The sequence below is a fragment of the Panthera uncia genome, chromosome X, assembly GCF_023721935.1.
Source record: "Panthera uncia isolate 11264 chromosome X, Puncia_PCG_1.0, whole genome shotgun sequence".
Classification (NCBI taxonomy): Eukaryota; Metazoa; Chordata; class Mammalia; order Carnivora; family Felidae; genus Panthera; species Panthera uncia.
In genome coordinates, this window is record NC_064817.1 from 19,062,764 (window position 1) to 19,084,614 (window position 21,851).

The window sequence follows — 21,851 nt, forward strand, 5'->3', positions numbered from 1 at the left end:
TTTCTTTCTTTCTTTCTTTCTTTCTTTCTTTCTTTCTTTCTTTCTTTCTTTTTTTTTCTTTCTTTCTTTCTTTCTTTCTTTGACAGAAAAGTACCCTTTTATTGAGAGGTAAGACTAGTGTATTTACAATATTCCATTGTTAGATCATATAAAATGACTCTGAGACTTTTTAAAGCAGCACTATTCCAGGAATTACAATTTATAAGGGGAAAAGAAAACCATTGCAAGAATGTTTGTGTTACAGAAAATACATTTGAACAGTGCCAGGTACACTTAAGGCTAGGTAGTATTAGACCTTTTCCTCCATCTGTATAGCAATAATCAAAGTACATTTTTGTCACAAAGAAGGCTCATTTTGGAAAGGAAGAAACAATACAATGTACAGTGATTTCTGTCAGAAGACTAATATGTTTAAAAATAGAGCCTCATCAGTGGTTCTGAATAAGAAATAGCGCTGCCAAGCAGTCCCAAACTCAAATTTGAGATTAACTGTTGGCTCTTTGAAAACTGAAAACTGCTCCAGCCCCTCGATCTTACTAAGGACTGGGAAATTATCAAATCCTTTACACAACTTCTAATAATGCTTATGAAATAAGATTTTGAAAAAGTTATCTGTTACGGTGCAAAGAACATTTTGGTAGAAATTCATGTCTACAAAGGAGCTAAATAATACAAATGTTCATTACATTAACAGATACTGTTCTTGTTCTAAAAAGGTAGAATTATCTAGCCACTGAAAATAATATGGATCAGTCAAAAATATGTAGAAGAGTCCTACAGGGCAACTTGTTTAAGTCGATCCCCAAAATATGTATATATCTGACACTCTCCAAATGAGGATATTACTTTTTTGAAGAACATTAGACACAACACTAGGTCTTTTATTATTCCATGAACTATTGAGGTAGGAGTCTCATTTTGTCAATATCATCTAGTTTCACTGATTATGTCATAAGTCAAATGCCAGTACCAAAAGACAGTAATCCACAAGACTGAACTATTAAACTGTGGACCAAGTCTTTCCTTCTTTTGACAAGCAAAAATGGGAGTTCTTTGTGCATTGTGCATACAAAAATAATGCAATCTATGATATATTTTTTAGACATGTTTGTAAATAAAAATCACATTTAAATTATAATTTTGTGCATTAAAAAGCTTTGCAACTGTTAAAAAAAAAAGGTAAATAGTGCAGTCATTAGTGGTAAAACAAACAGTACTATGGCTGTTGAAATGTGTTCTTACATCTACCAGAAAAGCTGCCAGCTTGGAAAACTACCAAGAAACAACTACTGTTTCTTACTGCCAGTCAAGCATCAATAGTAGAAAAAACAACACATTTTTTTAGTGTCATGTTTTTAAGAAACTATAGCCCATTTAATTACTGTAAACTAACTTTAGCATGTGAATTCAGATATTTTCTCCATGAACTCAAGACGAAGCATCTTATGAAGCATTCATCATGTGTATTGATTTTTATGTTATGAAAAGGCTAAAAATAAAGGAAAACTCGGCCTTACATGAAAAGCCCTTAACAAATACCTATAAGTTTAACCTTTTAACATATTACATCTTAAAGTAAACATTACCAATAGTTATTCGATTTATGAAAAGCAAAATAGTAAAACCACTGCTAAAATAAAAAAAGAAAGAAAGAAAGGAAAAGAAAGAAAGAAAGGAAGGAAAACACCATGACATGGAAAAATCCATTAGGTTTGCATCATTTAGTATCTTAAATAAAAGACTATCCAATGTAACAGACTACTTCATGGTCAAGAACTCTTTTTGTTAGATGCTTACATATAATGTAGGATACAGATATTCAAGTCAGACTCTCAAGACACATGAGTAGTTCTGAGTGTTCGTTTATAAAGAATAAATGACCTTTGTGTATTCCAACAGTGAATATCTAGTTCAGATTTTCATCTGGCTTTAAAATATTAGGGATCAGAAGAACCACCAATGTTTTATTTTAGCCATACGTTTATATATTTAAAAAAGGTGATTCATCCATCAAAACTGGGTTTTCCTTGGGTTTAATACATTAAAATGACATAATCCAAGCTAACTCATGCATCACTTTCAGAGACACAGTGCAACTAGAAATATTTTTGCCATTCCAGTGGATATTTCTAAAAAGCAAATGCCTGTGCGTGTTCCTGCACCCTCAAAATAAAAAGGAAAGAAACAGGCACTGCAGTTCTCCAAGGACAGCTGTGTTTCACACATTGTGGATAAACAATAAAAATCGCCTTCAAGAGTTTCAATAAGTATTGTAACATAGATTTCATCTCCTTTAGTTTGCTCGCTGACTTCTCAAATCACTTGATTAGAAGCCTGTTCTCAGTTCTTCTTTGTTAACTGCTATGGGTACTTTGTAGACTGTACGTTTTAAACTTCTGTAAAGAACATTACAAGCTATTTCATGTCATTTCATTTTGTGCTGAATATTCCTCAAAGGATTTATATATAATACAATATTTTAAATGAGTCTTCAGTTCACTTGTTGTTATACCATATTGTTGCTACCAACTTTATCTACAAATGATCTAATTCCAGGTAAATTCAAAAGGGATCCAAGGATTGGCACTTTTCTAATAAAGCCAGTGACCACAGGAAAGAAGCCCATTTACAATAGCCAGTAGTGCTTTGTCAAAAAAGAGAATCATGGGGCGCCTGGGTGGCTCAGTCGGTTGGGCGTCCGACTTCGACTCAGGTCATGATCTCGAGGTCTGTGAGTTCAAGCCCCGCGTCGGGCTCTGTGCTGACAGCTCAGAGCCTGGAGCCTGCTTCTGCTTCTGTGTCTCCCTCTCTCTCTGCCCCTAACCCACTCGCATTCTGTCTCTCTCTCAAAAATAAATAAACATTAAAAAAAATTAAAAAAAAAAAAGAGAATCATTCCAAAGAACAGGAAAAACACTCCAAATCTTGTTAATCCCATTCCAACGTTCTGGGTGTCCGTTAGGGAGATCATGGCTGCCGTGGTACGGGCAGTTGCTAGAGCATCTCCCCTATTTTTATTTCTTAAATGAACATTTTATAAGGTTGAATTGATTATATATATTTGAATTTTAACCTTCCTAATTTGATATTTTAAATTCAAAAAATAAATAGCAGTGGGATTTCTACGAATACTATAAATGAAAATAGTGAAATTCGCCCCTTAGTACCAGAGATGAACTCATTATTTCTGAAAAGGCTTATGCAAATGTCCTCTCAACCTAAGCATGTTAGGAACAAGTACCACCAGGTATGCAGATCATATATTTGCCATTAAAATGTTTATGCATTAAATAAAGAGTTAGTGAGTGTGGTACTGTGTACATGATGCTGCGTGACAAGGACCCTGCGCACTTCCGGTGGGGAGCTAAGTACACAGATAACTAAAACATCAAGTAGTCGGTAAGAAGCCATAGAAGAACGTTGCTGATAAGGTTCAGAGATGGGATCAGGGAATGCTTTTTGATGAAGTGACATTGGACACGTGAACCTTGAGAAATGTGTCTAAAAACATTCTAGAGTACCCACAACCAATCATTCTTACCTGTTGTTTCCATATAGTACTCCAGTCTTCTGGATGAGACTCCTGCATCCTATGGTGGCAGAAATAACTACTGGCGAAAATTAAACCTCAAAAACATCCCCAGGACGATGATAATATATGACATAGTTCATTTTGCAGAGTCTGGAATAATCTCACACCGTCTACAAAAAGAAATGAAGTATCTGTTACAGAAGCCACAAACGGAAGAGATGCGTAAGCACCAGCTACGGATTGTTTCTGAAGTTAGGTAAAAGTGACATTTTACCTGGGTTGCGATACTAGGGGCATTTCTGAAAATGTTCACTTTCTGCCAAATAGCTCATGAAAGATCATAATATGGCATATGGGAAAAACAGGGTTGGGGCAGATTGCTCCAAACTTCTGCATCTTTGTAAACAGAACACTAACAAAAAGGACAATTGGAACCTGGGGAGATAACTTGCACCAGCAGACAGGCAGCTCAGGATGGCTGGAGGCCAGCACAGAAAATATAAAACATGTAGAACGATCGAGTGGAAATGCTGGCATCTCTTTAATTAGAGCGGGTAGTGGGCACGGTGCTAGCGCAGATGGAAGTGTGGCCCTGGGCTAGTGTGGTTGCCTTGTAAGCGGACACGAGAGGCCGGGCAACCTGCCAATAACCGAAACCCCCTCAAGGTGGGGAGTATGGTGGAGCGCCGTAAGGGTGGATCGTGGGCTGAGGGGTGCCACTCTGGGGAGAGGCCCTAGATGCAGGTGCTAATTCTCGTTTTCATAAATACAGCCAAAAGGGCTCCCGTTGCCTGTGGCACACAGGGCTGAGGACCTTCTTTCCTTTTCTGCCGAAGGTTATAATTCTCTTGCTATCCCGGCTCTCCTTGCTGAGGACAAATTGCATATAAATTACAGTGACATTATTCCCTTCTTTAGCAATAACATGTGAGCCAATTCACATTATAGAAACTCATGTTGTAGCAAAATAGACTGTATTATGATCTGAAACAGTATGGACAGAATACGACTGCTCTCATTATATTCCTTTTTTCTTTCCAAGTTTCACCTAGCCCATCTTATTTACAAGTGAAGAGCTTTCTTTCTTAAGAAAAAGAAAGAGGTGGGGCGCCTGGGTGGCGCAGTCGGTTAAGCGTCCGACTTCAGCCAGGTCACGATCTCGCGGTCTGTGAGTTCGAGCCCCGCGTCAGGCTCTGGGCTGATGGCTCGGAGCCTGGAGCCTGTTTCCGATTCTGTGTCTCCCTCTCTCTCTGCCCCTCCCCCGTTCATGCTCTGTCTCTCTCTGTCCCAAAAATAAAAAAAAATAAAAAAAAAAACCGTTGAAAAAGAAAAAGAAAGAGGTAATCAGATTGAAGAGGATGTATTGGTAGTCAATTTCCACAGAGTCATACTTGAAAGGAAAAAAATACTCAGTACATGAAGAAGACACTGGTGACCCAGTATCAGGCAAATGCGTTGGATTTTTTCAGGGCTAGAGATGAGTGGTGCTGCCCCAATAATATAATTTAGCCCATATATTTTATGATCAAGGGTATACATTTGCCAGACAGATGGCCTGGTGTAGGGGGCAGTCTGTCATCATGAAATAGACTTTCTCTAACTCATCCATATAAACACTGAATATAGAACTTAACCCTATTACCACCAAGGCCAAATAAATGATGTATACCCTCGGCTCCTTGCTATTTGAACCCTTGCCATTGATTGGCTAAGATGAGTCACTGGAAGAGCCAAATTAAGTAGCCAAATTCTAAATCAATTAAAGAGGTAAAAGTATTTTCTTACAGGTTTCTATGAACGCAGTATTAGTTTGGGATCTCCTGGGAGATCAAAGATTTGAATATGAGTAGTTTATCTGGGAGGTGACCCCAGAACCATCCATGGAAGGGAAACAGGGAGGGGCAGGCTGCCAAAACAGTGTGTGTCAGCAAACAGGTTATCTCTGCGGTAAGTGGAGTTTAATCCCTCCCGGGAATGTCCAAGCCATTGTAGAACACGTGACTCAACTTATCCTGCAGGGGCAAGGGAGCTGGGATATGTATACGCCAATGTGCAGCAGTCATTGGCTAAGGACTGCTTAGGAGGTGAGGTAGTAATTCTGGGGCACTTTCTCCACACATGGGCTCTTGTTTTCGCAAGCAAGCCCTCGGGCTGAGTGAGGCCAATGCTGTCAGTTGGAAGCTGGGCCTATGTGCTTTGCAGTGGTAAGGCGTAGGGCGTGGCACCACCTGTATCTGATCCTAGCACTGATAAAAACAGCTTGTTTTCGGCCATTATGAAATTTACTCGTTTTTTGGTGTTAGTATATGGTGTGTTAAAAAAGATTCAAGTGGCTACTACATGGTATTTTCCAGGAAAACGGATGTTAGATTGATACCATGTTTTATCATTTTCACCATCATTGTGGTCCACGTCCTCATTTATACACCTTCATAGGTGACAGATAAGGAACTGTGCTGTGGAATTTAAGCAGAAATGATAACTTTGGCCTAAAAAGTTACATGCAGTACTGCTCCAAAAACTGAGGTCTATGATACATTTGCTGGAAGATGCTTTAAAAAAATAGGGAACTTGCTTTACATTTAAATGTTATTTTGTGCATTTTTTTCTGTCTATAATACAAATCTTTTCTAGATGCCCTTCATCCTTTCCAACTATCCAACCTTTGTATGGGCCCTACCAACAGCAGAGTCAAATTCAACATCTGGGTCGTCTATCTAAGCAAGCTCAAATGAAGGTTGAAAAAATGAAAAAAGCTTACAAGATGGCTAAAGAAAAAAATGCTTCTGTGGGGACTGTAAGTTGAACTTGTACTGAATTCATTGTTTTGTACACTATTCAAACTGTAAGTAATTCTACTTCTATAAGTAGAATTTTCCTTATCTCCAAGGTGAAGGTTGAAATGCCTTTGGTATCTACTTAGATAGTCTAAAGCTATGTTCCTCTTGGTGCCCCATGTTTTAAAAATTCTTCAACAATAGAGCTAACCTGATAAATATTGGCTGTTTGGGCTCCGCATAAGTATGAGGTGGTGAACGACAACAGCAGCAATGAAAAACTGTCGTCTCTGTACGTTGACGCTGTCGATTTAGCACGATGCTAATGGTGATTTTGTCAAAACAAAATCCATTTCTATCTAAACTTACAAAAGCGGTATGTGTAAAGTCGCCCTCAGTATATTCCTACCAGCACGTATTGATGTGTTACTTTGTAATTCTTAAAGAATCTGCTCTAAGTTTTTTACCAGGAGGCTAAGTATAAACAGTCACTATAAAAACAAAGTAGTAAAAACCAGTTTTTTTCCGTCTTTTATTTATAATTCTTCCTAGGAACCACAGACAGATACATCACGTACAAAGCAAAAAAAGACAGTCATCTTCTCCCCATCTTCTGACATCATGAAAGTTGAACCCATGTCAGATGAGGAATTGAAAAAAGAAGAAAAGGAATTATTTGCCTGGTGTCAAGGCTTGTGTATTAATAGTTCTCCATCATATCAATGCACAGCTAACTGATAGAAACCCAAATCATTTAACAATGTGCTTGTCTTGCTAATATGAGTATTAAAGGACAATGAAATGTCCACAAGCCCTCGGGATGCTCTCTTAACCAAATAAATGTGTGACCGATTCTTAAGCCCTTTTTGTATTACTAGAAGTACAAATATTTTTTACTGACAAAATTTTAATCTGAATAAATTATTTCTGGTAGATGCCCTCGAACTAGCTGTATACAGTTTGAGTCAAGAAATGTTGTGCAAATTAGTCCCAGGAATTTTTATTCAATTTTGATTTTCCTTCATTTTTGAAAAGCATCTGAACAGGTCATGCTTAGCATAAATATCAGAATTCACAGAAGAAAAGGTTGCTCTTGAGTCAGCTTCCAGTTCCTTTTTTTTTTTTAAACTGGCATGTTGTCTTCACAGAGCACCTTGTGATAGACCTATTCTAAATTATAATAAAAATAATAATGAATTTTTTGCTACAGTAGGCATGACATAGCATACCTAATCATTATCCAGGATCCTAAGGACCTGGGGCAGAACGTTGTGCATGCTTTCAAGTTGTATGTGAATATTTTTCAAATATTAAAATTGTTTTGAGGAATATTCATCAATTTCCTTTTGAATTGATAATTTTATTCCTGATATAGTATAAATTATTGATACTTCTTGTGATCTAGGCTATTGGATTATATCAAACCTTACCAGCAGCTATGATAATTAAACAAAGTGTATTCTTTATTGAACTATAAAAATACAATTTTTTATTTGGTTTAAAATTTAAAATGTGAAGATCGACTGCTGATTTAACTCAGGCAAAGCAGCCTATAAATGGATCTCATTTGCTTTTAAAACATCCTCTCTTTTTAAAAAATTTTTTAAATGTTTATTCTTGAGACAGAGACAGAGCATGAGCGTGGGAGGGACAGAGAGAGAGGGAGACACAGAATCCAAAGCAGGCTCCAGGCTCCGAGCTGTCAGCACAGAGCCCGACGGGGAGCTCGAACTCACAAACTGCGAGATCATGACCTGAGCCGAAGTCAGATGCTTAACGGAATGAACCACTCAGGTGCCCCATAAACATTCTCTCTCTCTTTTTTTAAATGTTCATTTACTTATTTTGAGAGAGCACGAGATGAGGATCGGCAGAGAGAGAGAATACCAAGCAGGCTCCGTGCTGTCGGCACAAAGCCTGATATGGGGCTCGAAGTCACAAACCGTAAGAGCATGATCTGAGCCAAAATCAAGAGTCGGATGCCTAACGGACTAAGCCATCCAGGTACCCCTGTTAAAACGTTCTCTTAAATGATAAGGAATATTGGAGTAAATGCATATGATTCCCACTAGAATATATTTAATATAAACATGTACTCTTCACTATAATATATTATCATTTGATATCCAAAATTAGGATGGACAATCCCCTTGTTTTCAGACCTTGTACTGGACACTGGTTGAATAGAAAACACATATTTGTCCTCATGAGTCATATGTACTGTCATTCATTAAATTGGGAGGCAGTCCCTCATTCAATCAAATGTATATCCGGTTCAGTCTATCCATAGTATGTGTAACAACAAAACTAAGGAAGATTTGAGATAACAAGATGAAAGAAGAAGACAAAGGAAGGACAGAGTCTTTACATTTCAGGGCACCCACTTCTCCTATTTCATTGGCTCTGACTTTGTCCCACTGCAATGCCTCGCTACAAGGGAGACTGGGAAATGTACACTTGTTTGGGGCAGATATGTACCCAACTAAAATTCTATTGTTATAAAAGAAAAGGATAATGGATATTAAGGCATAAGTAGCATCAGCTGCCAGACAGAGATCATGTCTTCTATTGATTATCTTAACTCACATTAAACAGTGTAACCACATCACAGAAAATCTTTTTAAAGGTAGAATTACACATGATCTCATCACTATAACAACTGTTTTCATTTGCTTTTATCTTTCTAATCTAAATACACACATATTTGGGGGCACCTGGGTGGCTCAGTAGATTAAGTGTGTGACTCTTGGTTTCAGCTCAGGTCATGATCTCACAGTTTGTGAGTTCGAGCTACACATAGGGCTCTGTGCTGGTGGTGAGGAGCCTGCTTGGGACTCTCTCTCACTCTCTCTCTCTTTCTCAAAATAAATGAATAACTTACAAAATAAATACACACATATGTTCACATGGTGGTAATCATAAGTAACTTACAGATTTAAAATTTTTACTTAATATTATATCTAAACATGGTGCATTTAAAAAATAATTGTTAATGGCCACATGGTAGCCCATTGGGTTGATGTGGCATAATGTACTTAACCATACCCATATCATTGGATATTTCAGTGATTCTAATTTTTCACTGTTGTTGGTGATTAACACTAGAGTGAACATGTTCATACAATCTTTTTACTTTTGGTTATCTTTCTGTTACTTATTTTTAACCTAATTGCCCTGTAATCAGAGAACATAATTTGATACCAATTCTGGGAAACTTACTGACTTTATAGCCAAGTGCATGGTCAGTTTTCATTCATGTTTCTTGCACTCTTAAGAAAAAAGTGCAGGGGCTCCTGGGTGGCTCCGTCGGTTGAGCATCTGACTTCGGCTCAGGTCATGATCTCGCGGTTTGTGAGTTTGAGCCCCGCGTCGGGCTCTGTGCTGACAGCTCAGAGCTGGAGCCTGCTTCAGATTCTGTGTCTCCCCGTCTCTCAGCCCCTCCGCTGCTCATGCTCTGTCTCTCTGTGTCTCTCAATAATAAATATATGTTAAAAAAAGAAAAAAAGAAAAGAAAAAAGTGCACATTTTCTGTAGTTGGATACAAGTTTCTATTTGTGTCCTTTTGATTGAGGTTGTTAATTGTATTATTTACATTTTCTATATACTACTAATTTTTGGTCTGCATGACAACAATTAGTGAGCAAGGTATATATCAGTGTTTTCTCCTCATAATTCTGTCAATTTCTGCTTTATGTTACTTAAAGATATCATCGGATACATCTATAATTTCAGAATGAGTGTCTCTTCCTGGCAAGTTGAACATTATCTTTATGTAGTTACTATCTTTATTCTTAATAACACATTTGCTTTGAGGACAATTTTGCCCAATATGGACAGTCACTCCAGCTTTCTTCTGCTTAGTGTCTACCTGGAATATCATTTTCCATCTTTTTGTATTTTCAACCTTTTTATGTGTCAGGGCCTGGCTAGACGCTCACCCATTCCATTTCTTCTTCCTGGGAAAACACAGGACCACATTGCCCAGCTCTCTGCAGTTATGTTGGGACCACTGAGGCATGTGGGCAGAAGAGATCTATGCCACTTCTAGGCTTGGCCCCTAAAATGTCATGCATAGACTTATATGTGCTCTCTCATATAAGGCAAGGCAAAGGCAAAGAACTCCAAGATGGCAGAACTAGGATCAACAGATCCCAGATTCCTATGTCACTGATGGAAGGAATGACAGCCAGAGCAGCAACCTGGCCTAATGAACTATGATGTGAGCAAAACTTAAACCTTGTTGTGTTAAGCCCCAGTGATCTTAGGGGTTGTTTATTCCAGCAGGTAATATTAATTAAAAAAAATGTTTTTAGGGGCCCCTGGGTGGCTCAGTTGGTTAAGCATCCGACTTCACCTCCGGTCGTGATTTCACAGTTCGTGGGTTCGAGCCCCGCGTCGGGCTGTGTGTTGACAGTTCAGAGCCTGGAGCCTGCTTCAGATTCTGCGTCTCCCTCTCTCTCTGCCCCTCCCCTGCTCATGCTCTCTCTCTCTCAAAAAAAATAAAGACACATTAAAAACATTTTAATTTTTTAAGAGTTTATTTATGTATTTTGAGAGAGACAGAGACAGCGTGAGCTGGGGAGGGGCAGAGAAAAAAATCCCAAGCAGGCTCTGCACTGCCGGTGCAGAGCCCGATGCAGGGCTTGATCTCACAATCTGTGAGGTCATGACCTGAGCCGAAACCAAGAGTCGGACACTTACCTGACTGGGCCACCCAGGTGCCCCATTAATTATTTCTGATATACCAATGTCTTTGTATTTTAAGTTCTCTAGGATATAGCAGATATCTGGATTGTTTTGTTTTGTTTCATTTTAGTCCAATCTGAGGATATCTTTCTTTTCACTGGTGAGTTTAGATCATTTACACTTTTTTGTGGTTTTAATTAATTGTCGGTATGTGGAATTCTGTTTGCCAATTTACTTTGTAATCTCTATCCTGCTTTTTCTATATCTTCCCCCCCTTCTTATTTTCTCTTAGATTATTGTTTTGATTCCACATTTCTCCTCTATTGTTTTGGAAATAAGACACTCTTTTTCTCTTGTTAGTGATTATTGTTAAATTTCAGCATGTGTACTGAAAATCTAAGTCAACAGCTCCGCCCTCCGTCCCAAACTATCCAGGGGCCTTAGGATGGCTAATCACCATCCTTTTGTCCTAAAAGTTATTGTTACTCAATATTTTAGCACCATCTTATTAACTTCCAAATCAGACATTATTGTTGTTGTACAAATCTCAGACTGTCCTCCTGGGATCGTGTTTTTCTTTATCCTAATGTATACTTTTAAAAGTTCCCTTAATGAGCCTCTTTTGGTGATAACTCTCAGGTTTGGGTTTTCTGAAAAATGCCTTCATTTCACCCTATTCTTAAATACATAATTTAAGTAGGTATCAAATTCTACCTAGACAATGGTTTTCTCTCAGCAAACCAGTCTAGTTGTTGCTGCCAGACTAGTTATTGTTCCTTTTAGATGATCTCTCCTTTCTCTCTGACAAGCTTAAAAATTTTCTGTTTGTACCTTGTGCTCTTCAGTTATGCTACAGATTGATTCTTCTGCATTCTCTCTCTTCTACCTCCATTTTGTCTTACTTTACTGTCCTTTGAGACAGAGGTCCTTTATGCAGAAGTCTCCATCCCAATTCACTACCTTCCCTGAGTCCAGCATCTTGTCTCCCACACACATGAGGTCATTAAAACCCAAGACTTTAGGTTCCTGAGAGTGGCGAATGTGTTTGTAGTCATCAGTCATGACCACAGTTAGTTTGGAGCTCCCTCTGTTTTTTTCACTCCTGAGGATTTTCCTTCTTTACAAGCCCAACAATACATGTTAAAAGATGCTTTTTCTGGGGGCGCCTGGGTAGCTCGGTCGGTTAAGCATCTGACTTTGGCTCAAGTCCTCATCTCACAGTTCGGGAGTTCGAGCCCCGTGTCGGGCTCTGTGCTGGCAGCTTGGAGCCTGGAGACTGCTTTGGATTCTGTGTCTCCGTCTCTCTCTACCCCTCCTCTGCTCGTGCTCTGTCTCTCAAAAATAAATAAACGTTAAAAAAGAAAAGTTGACCTTTAAAAAAAAAGATGGGTTTTTTTTCTGTATTTTTTTTGACTTTCTATGGTTTTTGCGGTGGAATGGTTCAGAATATTTAGCCCACCATTTTCTCATTAGTGAAAGTCCACATCGTCGCTTCATTCTATTGAATTCTATCCTCAGGATAAAATCTTGAGAGTGGCACTACTTACCGCATCAGAGATTTTAAACATTCTTATAGCTGTTCATACGCATTGTCGGATGGCTTTCCAGCCATTCTCTTTGTGAGTGGTGACCACTATATTTGTTTGTTTATCCACTTCACGGAGGCAGAGTGGTATCAAAGAAGATGGGCTTTAAGTCAACCAAATTTGGCTCTCCCTCTCCTCATCCCATCTTTATCTATCCATCCGCTAGTCACACGTATAGAGATTAGAGAAATTCTTTCCTAAAAAGTTTTGTTGTGCTTTGAGATGCGAGAGAATTACGAAAGAAGGCATCATTTGAGAAGGAGAGAATGAAGATGCATATAGAAGAACTTCTGGTTAATAATGCTGGCTTTACTATCTATCTTAGTTTCGGCTCCACCCTCAAACCCCAATAAAATAACAGTAAAGAGATTTTTTAAGGCGTAAACCTTCAATAATAATAGCAGAGAGAAGAGCGACAAAATTTTGTCGGTTGGAAAACTTACAAGTGGTAGTTGACGTGGCAGGCCTGAGAAACTGTATCTTAAACTGACCTTGAGGAAAGCTAAGAAACAAAGCACTTTATACCATGGGACCCCCCGCAAGACTCAGGAATTGGCAGTAACAAACTAGTTACCTTTGGAAGTGAAGGGTGAAGGAAAAGGACTTGGCTGAAAATCTGTGTAAGCAATTAGAACTCCAAGTCCCTGTTATGGGTTGAAATGTGTCCCGTCCTCTCCCCCAGAAAAGATATTTTGAAGTCCTAACCCTCATTACCTCAGAATGTGACCTTACTTGGAAAGAGAGGTGTGGCAGATGTCATTAGTTAAGATGAGGTCATACTACAGTAGGGTGGGCCCCTCATCCATTAGGACTGGTATCTTCAACAGAATCAGTTAAAGTAGGAATTGAAATGGTTGCCTCTAAGGATCAGGAAATGGTGGAAAGAGAGGCAGAGTCTAGTAGATTTTACACTTATCATCGTAGAGCTGTTTGACATTTAAAACTCTCTGCAAGTATGCATTTGATTTTAAAAACCAAAAAAAAAAAAAATTAACACAAGAAAGCAGAATTGTTGGGACGAAGACATGAGTGTGCCAGAGTAGGTCATGCTCAGCTGGCTCAAGCTGGTTGTGAAGCTTCTGGAAATTTCATAAGCCACTTGTTAAATACAGCCATTATTAAAAATGACATTGTATAAACTTACAATGAAGTAAACTATCATATTAAATAACAGTTAGTTATTCAAAACTCATCACTTGCTAATTATTTTACTACATTTTACTATGACCCTCTAATCTCAATGTCGTTTATATGTATTGCATCTGTCTGGTAGAAATGCCAAAACAGCGTGCTATTGGACATCTCTTCTCCCTTCTGTGTTGTGCTCTCATGTTGGCTGCTGATTTCTTAAACTTTTTAGTTAAGTATAACACATTTGTAGAAAACCGTGTAAAACAAATACACAGTTTAATGAATTACTGTAAGGCAACAGAACTTTGTAAGTGCCACCCATGTCGGCAAAAGCACCATGGCTGACCACCCCGGCAGCTCCCCACTTGCTCCCCATCTCCTGCGAGTAGTCACAATTCTGACTTTGATGGTGATCATGTCATTGCTTTATAGTTTCGTCACGTAAACATGCATCCACAAATGACAAACACTACGCTTTTGTTTCGCCTATTATTTTTATATGGCTTTTACCTCTTCTTAATCTGTGGGTCCCCCATCCACCTCTTTTCCCCCCTTACAGTTTATTGACAAACTGGATTGTTTATCTGTAGCGTCTCCCGTGATCTGAATTTTGCTGATTGAATTCTTCTGGGATAGCTTAACGTGTTCTTCTGCCCTCTGTGTTTCCGGTGACTTGGTAGGTGTTTCTAGACACTTGCTCTTTATTATTAACAACAATGACAACCAAAATACTAATTCAGCAACTATGTACTGAACATTTATTAAATGTCTGAATGGGGCACTATGAAAATCTTTTTATTTTTTAAGTAATTTTTTAAAGACTTTCATTATTTCAGGCAACTGACAGAATCTTCTTGAGGGACAAATTGTTACAGTTCACGCTGTAACGTTAGCTTGGTTGCCAAATCAGAAGGCATCTCCAAAAGCGGTAGGCCTTATGTGCAAAACATATATTAACTAACAAAGGGAATCTTGGTAATAGTATAGAATTCGTGCAGCAATGCCTCCCCGGAGAAATTATTAACTGTTGAACCGCTTGTACAGAAACCTCTGTTTTCAAGGCTGATTTTAGCACTAGTACATTTGCCAGGCACTGCTGCCGATGATTGCAAATTTCATAGGAACTATTTGTAGGGACTCAGCAATAAAGGATTTTTAAAAAGAAAAGGAGGAGGGGCACCTGGGTGGCTCAGTTGGTTGAGTGTCCGACTTCAGCTCAGATCATGATCTGACAGTTCGTGGGTTCAAGCCCCGCGTCAGGCTCTGTGCTGACAGCCTGGAGCCTGCTTCAGATTCTGTGTCTCCTTCTCCCTCTGTTCCTCCCCCGCTCACACTCTGTCTCTCTCTCAAAAATAAATAAAGATTTTTTTTAATTACAAAAAAAGAAGAGGAGGAAATTTCATTATATATTTCTAAATAATCAGAATCTTAAGTTTAAAAAAGGACACCGAATAATAAGATTCTATAACTTGCTGCTCTCTACAACTTTTTCCTATGATAAAGCAATAGTAGTCTCTTTAACTAATGCTAATTACTTCTAGAATAATACAACTTGAAGAAACGTTGATTTGCTTAAAATCAAACATCAAGGCTTCCTGCTTATGAACAGTACTTGAGTAAAGTATTTTAACTGTAGTTTAATTTAAAATAGATTTCTGGCTTATTTTCGCAGTTTCCTAGTGAGTATCTTATATATACATATACATATACGTATACATATACATATATAATGTTTATAAAATTAATGAGGCTTTAGGAACACAAGCTTATTTCACTTGTACTATTAAATCTTTGCTTGCAAGTAAGGTAAGATGTTCGGATTTGTGGACCGAGAAGATAGGAAAGAGTGAAGATTGCCCAAAACCTCAAATGTTTCAACCCTACTCTATCATTTTACAGTATTATCTTCAGCTATGATTCATAGAAATGACATTAAGTTTAAAATATTCATGTGTATCATTTTTTAAAGTTCTCCAAGAGGAAGTCATTTCCTTCTGTATTTTTGGAAAAGTGAATATTCATTTCTGCCTCATAATATTAAATTATGACAATCCTTGGCATGCAAATTAACCTGTCAAATTATATTCTCCAAAATTCTCTAACACGTGCAGAGATATGCAAACTTCTGAAAGTGAAAATATTGAGATATGATAGTTATGGACCAGACTGAAAAAATAAATGGCACAAATTACACCATTCCATCATGGAATATTAAGAAAGAATCAAACACAACCTGAGCTTATTTGGGATCAATAATTATTACGGGTTTCTATAAATAAAAGGCCTCCAGTGTTCAAAGATGTTGGATCAGCATTTCCGGAAGTCCATGACTAGTGCCATGATACTATCTGTCCCGGTGAGGTTTATTATGACATCATCTCTGGAGAAACTTTAAATATTAATCCTTAGGTTATTCTCAGCATGCAATCCATTACTTTTTTTTTCTCATTGAGAATGCTTTCTCATTTAGCACAAGTAAGTTAATGTAATTCTTGTAACATACTAAAGACAGTAGGATCAGAGCATGATAATCAGGTTATATCAGTTTCAAGTAAGAAAAAATGCTGTATGCAGAGACCATGCATCGCCAGTCTCTTTTTGCCTTGCCCAATTATTTCTGAAAGCATGGCATCAAATGAATATTATTTTTGACAAAAATGTTAGGGTGTCACTCCTAGGAATATATCTCTACAGCTTCAACAGTTTCGGAATAAATGAAATCATGGTGCTCATATTTTCCTCCTAAAAAAATACAACTCTTCCCCTGGAAGGTAATTTTTCTCTCTGTCTCCAAAATGCGATTCCCCTACCCAGCTGGGGCAGGTGCTGTAGACATGCTGCCCATGTCCCTCTGCCTTTACTACTTTGGTACACACAGCCTAACTGCCAGCTTACCAGCCCTGGCTGCCTTTCTTTCCTTATTCATAAAATTCTGTATACATATTTAATGGCCTCGCTCTTAAGTTTAAACCTGGGAAATTGTGATTTTGTAAATTGTCAGCATAGACAGCCACAAAAAGTAGACAAGAGTGGATTGAAAGACAAATGCAAAACCTGGAAAAGAAATAAATATTGGGAGCAACGGTAAAACTGGTGTGGTTGGTGGTAAGCAGACCAACGTTTGTTCAGGGCATTTTCCCACTGGAGCCCACTGCTTCTGGTTTTTACGCAGCAAGCCACAAAGTGCCAATTTATACCCCTCCGGAGGGGCTCTCCCTCAGTGCTTGAAATGAGTCGGTGTGTAAATATCCCAGCTCTTTCTGTCTTCGGTGGAGTAACTGAGGGGTGTGTGTGTGTGTGTGTGTGTGTGTGTGTGTGTGAGATACTGGTTCTTAGAACCTCCCCAGCACATTAAATTCTAGTCACCCTTAGTGGTAACAAACTTAACGCATACTATTGGCTGTCTTGTCTTCCTTGTCTTACTTCTCTAGTAACTTCCTCATTCTCCTACTGAGATTTTCGTTTGTGTGTTTTTGTACCTTCCAAATAAACTACTTGCACTGGAATCCTTAGAGTCAGCTTCTGGGGAAAACGGACCTAAGGCTCACCAGCCGTTACTGCTTTGGCTCATTCTTTCCTCAGTATTTGAATTCAGTTGTCATTTCCTGAGTTTATAAGGCAGTGAAGAGAGCAAATGTCAACTTAGTTAGGAAATGACTCTTCAGCTCCTTCTGACCATCCTATCTTCTTTTTACTCTGTGTCAAAAATAGTCACTTTAATTCCTTTGCTAATCCTCCAAGGTATAGATATCTACAATTGGATTTGGCTACCTAGAGAGAAAAAAAATGGAGTCTCTGGTGTCTCTATAGTCATATCAAGGTCGCAATCAGCACTTGGTGGTTTCACAGGTGTCCTCCAGATTTAAAATTCTATGAGTCTTAGCACCAATTCTATAGCAACTATTCTTGAAAATTGAAAAGGAGGGAATACTTCCCAACTCATTTCGAGGACAATAGAGTAGCCAAACCACACAAAAGCAGTACAAAAAAGAAAACTACAGAACAGTATCGCTCATGAACTTAGACACAAAAATCTTCAAAAAAAAAGTAGCAAATCAAATCCAGCCATGTATAAAAAGAAGAATACACCATGACCAAGTAGAGTTTATGTAAAGGTTCAGTGTTCACAAATCAATTAGTGTAATCTATCATATCAACTTGCTAAAGGAGAATAATTACATGATGACATAATTGATGCAGAGAAAGCATTTAACAAAATCAAACACTCATTCATAATAAACACTCTGAGCAGATTAGGAAATAGGGGAACTTCCTCAATTTCATAAAGAGCATTCTAAAAAAACCCAATTCTATAGCTAACCTCATACTTAATGGTAAAAGACTTTCCTCTTAAGATCAGGAATACGGCAAGAATGTCTACTCTCACCATTTTTAAAAATGTTTATTCACTTTGGAGAGACGGGGGAGTGGAGGGGCAGCGAGAGAGGGGGAGACACAGAATCCAAAGCAGGCTCCAGGCTCTGAGCTGGTCAGCACAGAGCCTGATGCGGGGCTGGAACTCATGAACCATGAGATCGTGACCTGAGCTGAAGTCAGCCGCTCAACCGACAGAGTCAGCCAGGTGCCCCTAACCACTCTTTTTTTTTTAAAAAACAGTTTTTATTTATATTCCGGTTAGTTAACATACAGTGTAATGTTAGTTTCAGGTGTACAATACAGTGATTCAACATTTCCAGACATTCAAGTGCCCTCCTTAATGCCCATCAGCCATTTATCCCATCCCCTGACCTGTCTTCCCTTGGTAACCATCAGTTTGTTCTCTATAGCTAAGAGCCTGTTTCTTGGTTTGCTTCTCTCTCTGTTTTTTTCCCCTTTGCTCATTTGTTTCTTTTTTTAACTTTATTTATTTATTTTGAGAGAGAGAGAACAAGAGCAGGGGAAGGGCAGAGAGAGAGGGAGAGACAGAGAATCCCAAGCAGGCTCCACACTGTCAACACAGAGCCCGATGCGAGACTGAAACTCATGGACTGTGAGATTGTGACCTGAGTCAAAGTCAGATGCTTAAATGACTGAGCCACCCTGGTGCCTCCGTTTGTTTTGTTTCTTAAATTCCACATATGAGTGAAATCATATGATATTCATCTTTCTCTGAATGACTTATTTCACTTAGCAATATACTCTGTAGCTCCATCCATGTCATTGCAAATGGCAAGATTTCGTTCTTTTCTATGGCTGAATAATATTTCATTGTGTGTGTATGTGTGTGCATATATATATATATATATATATGTATATATACCACATCTTCCTTATCCACTTATCAATTAATGGACACTTAAGTTCCTTCCATATCTTGGCTATTGTAAATAATGCTGCTATAAACATAGGGGTGTGTGTGTCCCTTTAAATTAGTGTTTTTGTATTCTTTGGGTTAATACCCAGCATTGCAATTGCTGGATCATAGGATAGTTCTATTTTTAACTTTTTAGGAGCCTCCATACTGTTTTCCACAGTGGCTGCACCAGTTTGCATTTACTCAAGCGTTCCTTTTTCTCCACATCTTTGCCATCACCTGGTGTTTCTTGTGTTATTGATTTTAGCCATTCTGGCAGGTGTAAGTGATTCTCATTGTGGTTTTGATATGCACTTCCCTGATGGTAAGTGAGGTTGAGCATCTTTTCATGCGTCTGTTAGCCATCTGTGTGTCTTTTTGGGAAAAACGCCTATTCATGTCTTGTGCCCATTTTTTAAATTGGATTATTTGTTTTTTGGGTGTCGAGTTGTATAAGTTCTCTATACATTTGGGATACTAACCACTCATCAGACACATCATTTGCAAATAATCTTCTCCCATTCCATAGATGCCTTTAGGTTTGTTGATTGTTTCCTTTGCTGTGCAGAAGCTTTTTACTTTGATGTAGTCCCAATGGTTTATTTTTGCTTTTGTTTCCCTTGCCTCAGGAGACATATCTAGAAAAATGTTGCTACAGCTGATGTCAGAGAAGTTGCTGCCTGTGTTCTCCTCCAGGATTTTTGTAGTTTCAGGTCTCACATTTAGGTCTTTCATCTATTTTGAATCTATTTTTGTGAATGGTGTAAAAAAGTGGTCCAGTTTCTTTCTTTTGCATGTTGCTGTTCAGTTTTCCCAACACCATTTGTTGAATAGACTGTCCTTTTTCCATTGGATACTCTTTCTTCCTTTGTCAAAGATTAATTGACTATATAATTTTGGGTTTTCCATTCTGTCCTTTTGATCTATGTGTCTATGTTTGTGCCAGTACCATGCTGGGTTTTTTTAGTTTGTTTGTTTGTTTGTTTGTTTATTTATTTATTTTTGAGAGAGAGAGAGAGAGAGAGAGAGAATGGGGGAGGGACAGAGAGAGAGAGAGAGAGACAGAAAGAATCCCAAGCAGGCTCCATGCTGTCAGCATGGAGCACATGTGGGGCTTGATCCCATGGACCATGAGATCACGACTTGAGCTGAAATCAAGAGTCAGACGTTTCACTGACTGGGCCTCCCAGGCCCCCCAGTACCATACTGTTTTGATAATTACAGCTTTGTAATATGACTTGAAGTTCAGAATTGTGACGCCTCTAGCTTTGCTTTTCTTTTGCAAGATTGTTATGTCTGTTTGGAGTCTTTTGGTTCCATACACATTTTAGAATTATTTGTTCTACTTCTGTGAAAAATGCTGTTGTTATTTTGACAGAGATTGCATTAAATGCGTCAATTGCTTTGGGTAGTATAGACATTTTAACAATATTTGTTCTTCCAACCCATGAACATGAAATATTTTACCATTTCTTTGTGTCCTCTTCAATTTCTTTCATCAGTGTTTTATGGTTTTCAGAGTCCAGGTCTCTCATCCCTTTGGTTAGGCTTATTCCCAGGTATCTTAGTATTGTTGGTGAAATTGTACATGGGATTGTTTTTCTTAATTTCTCTTGCCGCTGCTTCATTACTGGTGTACAGAAATGCAACAGATTTCGGTACAGTGATTTTATATCCTGCGACTTGACTGAACTTATCAGTTCTAGCAGTTGTTTTTATGCACTCTTTAGGGTTTTCTATATATAGTATGTCATCTACAAATAGCGAAAGTTTTACTTCTTCCTTACTGATTTGGATGCCTTTTGTTTCTTTTTGTTGTCTGATTGCTGTGGCTGGGACTTCCAGCACTATGTGGAATAGAAGTAGTGAGAGTAGACATCCTTGTCTTATTCCTGACCTTAGGGGAAAAGCTCTCAGTTTTTCCCCATTAAGGATGGGTTCGTTGTGGGTTTTTCATGGATGGCCTTTATTATGTTGAGGTATGTTCCCTCTAAACCTACTTTGCTGAGGGTTTTTATCATGAATGGATCACTTTCACTACTCTTATTAAGCACAGTACTGGGAGTCCCAGCCAGTGCTTTACTGAAAAAAAAGAAAAGGAAAGAAATAAGATCAAAAAGAAAGATTGGAACTGGGCTGTTTGAGATGGCATTATTGTCTACATATACAATCCGAAGGACTCTTACACAACACTTGTACTAATGAGTTCAGCGAGGCTGCAGAGTACGAGACAGACAAAAATCCATCTATTCTTTTTTAAAAAAATCCATCTATTCCTGTAAACTAGCAATAAACATGTGCAAACTGAGAATTAAAACAGGGGCACCTGAGTGGCTCAGTCAGTTGGGTGTCTGACTCTCGATTTCGGCTTGGATCGTGATCTCAAGGTTCATGGGTTCGAGCCCCGCATCAGGTCCCTTGCTGATGGTGCAGAGCCTGCTTGGGATTTTCTCTCTCTCCTTCTCTCTGTCCCTTCCCCACTCGTTTTCTCTCTCTCTCTCTCTTTCTCTCAAAATAAATATATATTGCTTAAAATCACTACCCCTTCAAAAAAAAAAAAACCCAAACTAGGTAGGAATCTAAAAAAAAACAAAAAAACAAAAAAAAAAACAAACAAAAAACATGTAAAGGATCTGTATGCTGAAAGGTTTTAAATGTTGCTGAAACCAAAGATTTAAATAGATGGAGTGACATACCGTATTCATGAATTGGCAGACAATATAGTAAAGATGTCGGTTCTCTCCCAACTGATACACAAGTCTAACACAATTCCTATCAAAATCCCAGCAAGACTTTTTAATAGATATAGACCAGCTCACTCTAAAAGTTATGCGGAAAGGCAAAGG

General features: G+C 38.4%; 1 protein-coding gene across 1 annotated transcript in view; it reads left to right on the plus strand.

Moving 5' to 3' along the window:
• The window catches only part of CXHXorf58 (chromosome X CXorf58 homolog), a 25,022-nt gene extending 17,854 nt beyond the window's left edge, over positions 1 to 7,168 (plus strand). Inside the window, exons 7-9 of the mRNA XM_049643597.1 lie at positions 3,559 to 3,788; positions 6,167 to 6,329; positions 6,862 to 7,168. Coding sequence (XP_049499554.1) covers positions 3,559 to 3,788; positions 6,167 to 6,329; positions 6,862 to 7,047 — 579 coding nt within the window. The 3' untranslated portion in view covers positions 7,048 to 7,168. The remainder of the gene's footprint in view (positions 1 to 3,558; positions 3,789 to 6,166; positions 6,330 to 6,861) is intronic.
• Positions 7,169 to 21,851: the final 14,683 nt, after the last annotated feature.